Raw genomic sequence first — 368 nt, 5'->3', positions numbered from 1 at the left:
CATTTTTAATGTTTTTATCATTCTCATCCCAATTCCTTGTTATCAATTTCGCATTTACATTTCCTTCAGTAGAACTTTACATCTTTAACATTAATCACAGGTAAGGGAATCATATTTCTAAACTAATACAAATAACTTTTTCTGACTAGATAGATAACAAACTTTACCCATAAGCAGCGAAGTTGGTCCACATAGTCGTCATGATGTCTCGCAACCTGAGGTCATCTTCGCGAACGAGGTCATCTGGGCGACCTGGGATCCTCGGGGCAGGGAGCAGCGAGCCCACTTGGAACAGGTAGAAGAGGTCGTCGCTGTGCATGACCCCTGGGGGCGGCAGGGTAAGAGCGAGAGGGTTAAAAGGCTTGGAG

General features: G+C 44.6%; 1 protein-coding gene across 1 annotated transcript in view; it reads right to left on the bottom strand.

Annotated features, from left to right (window-relative positions):
- Positions 1-368, bottom strand: part of LOC119585064 (venom carboxylesterase-6-like) — a gene marked incomplete in the record, with an annotated part of 16961 nt that overhangs the window by 2567 nt on the left and 14026 nt on the right. The window contains 1 exon segment of the mRNA XM_037933681.1: positions 168-324. Coding sequence (XP_037789609.1) covers positions 168-324 — 157 coding nt within the window.

This window comes from Penaeus monodon, chromosome 19, assembly GCF_015228065.2.
Source record: "Penaeus monodon isolate SGIC_2016 chromosome 19, NSTDA_Pmon_1, whole genome shotgun sequence".
In the NCBI taxonomy this organism is placed as follows: domain Eukaryota; kingdom Metazoa; phylum Arthropoda; class Malacostraca; order Decapoda; family Penaeidae; genus Penaeus; species Penaeus monodon.
Note: the sequence above shows the minus strand (reverse complement) of the source record. Positions and strands in the feature narration are given on the sequence as shown.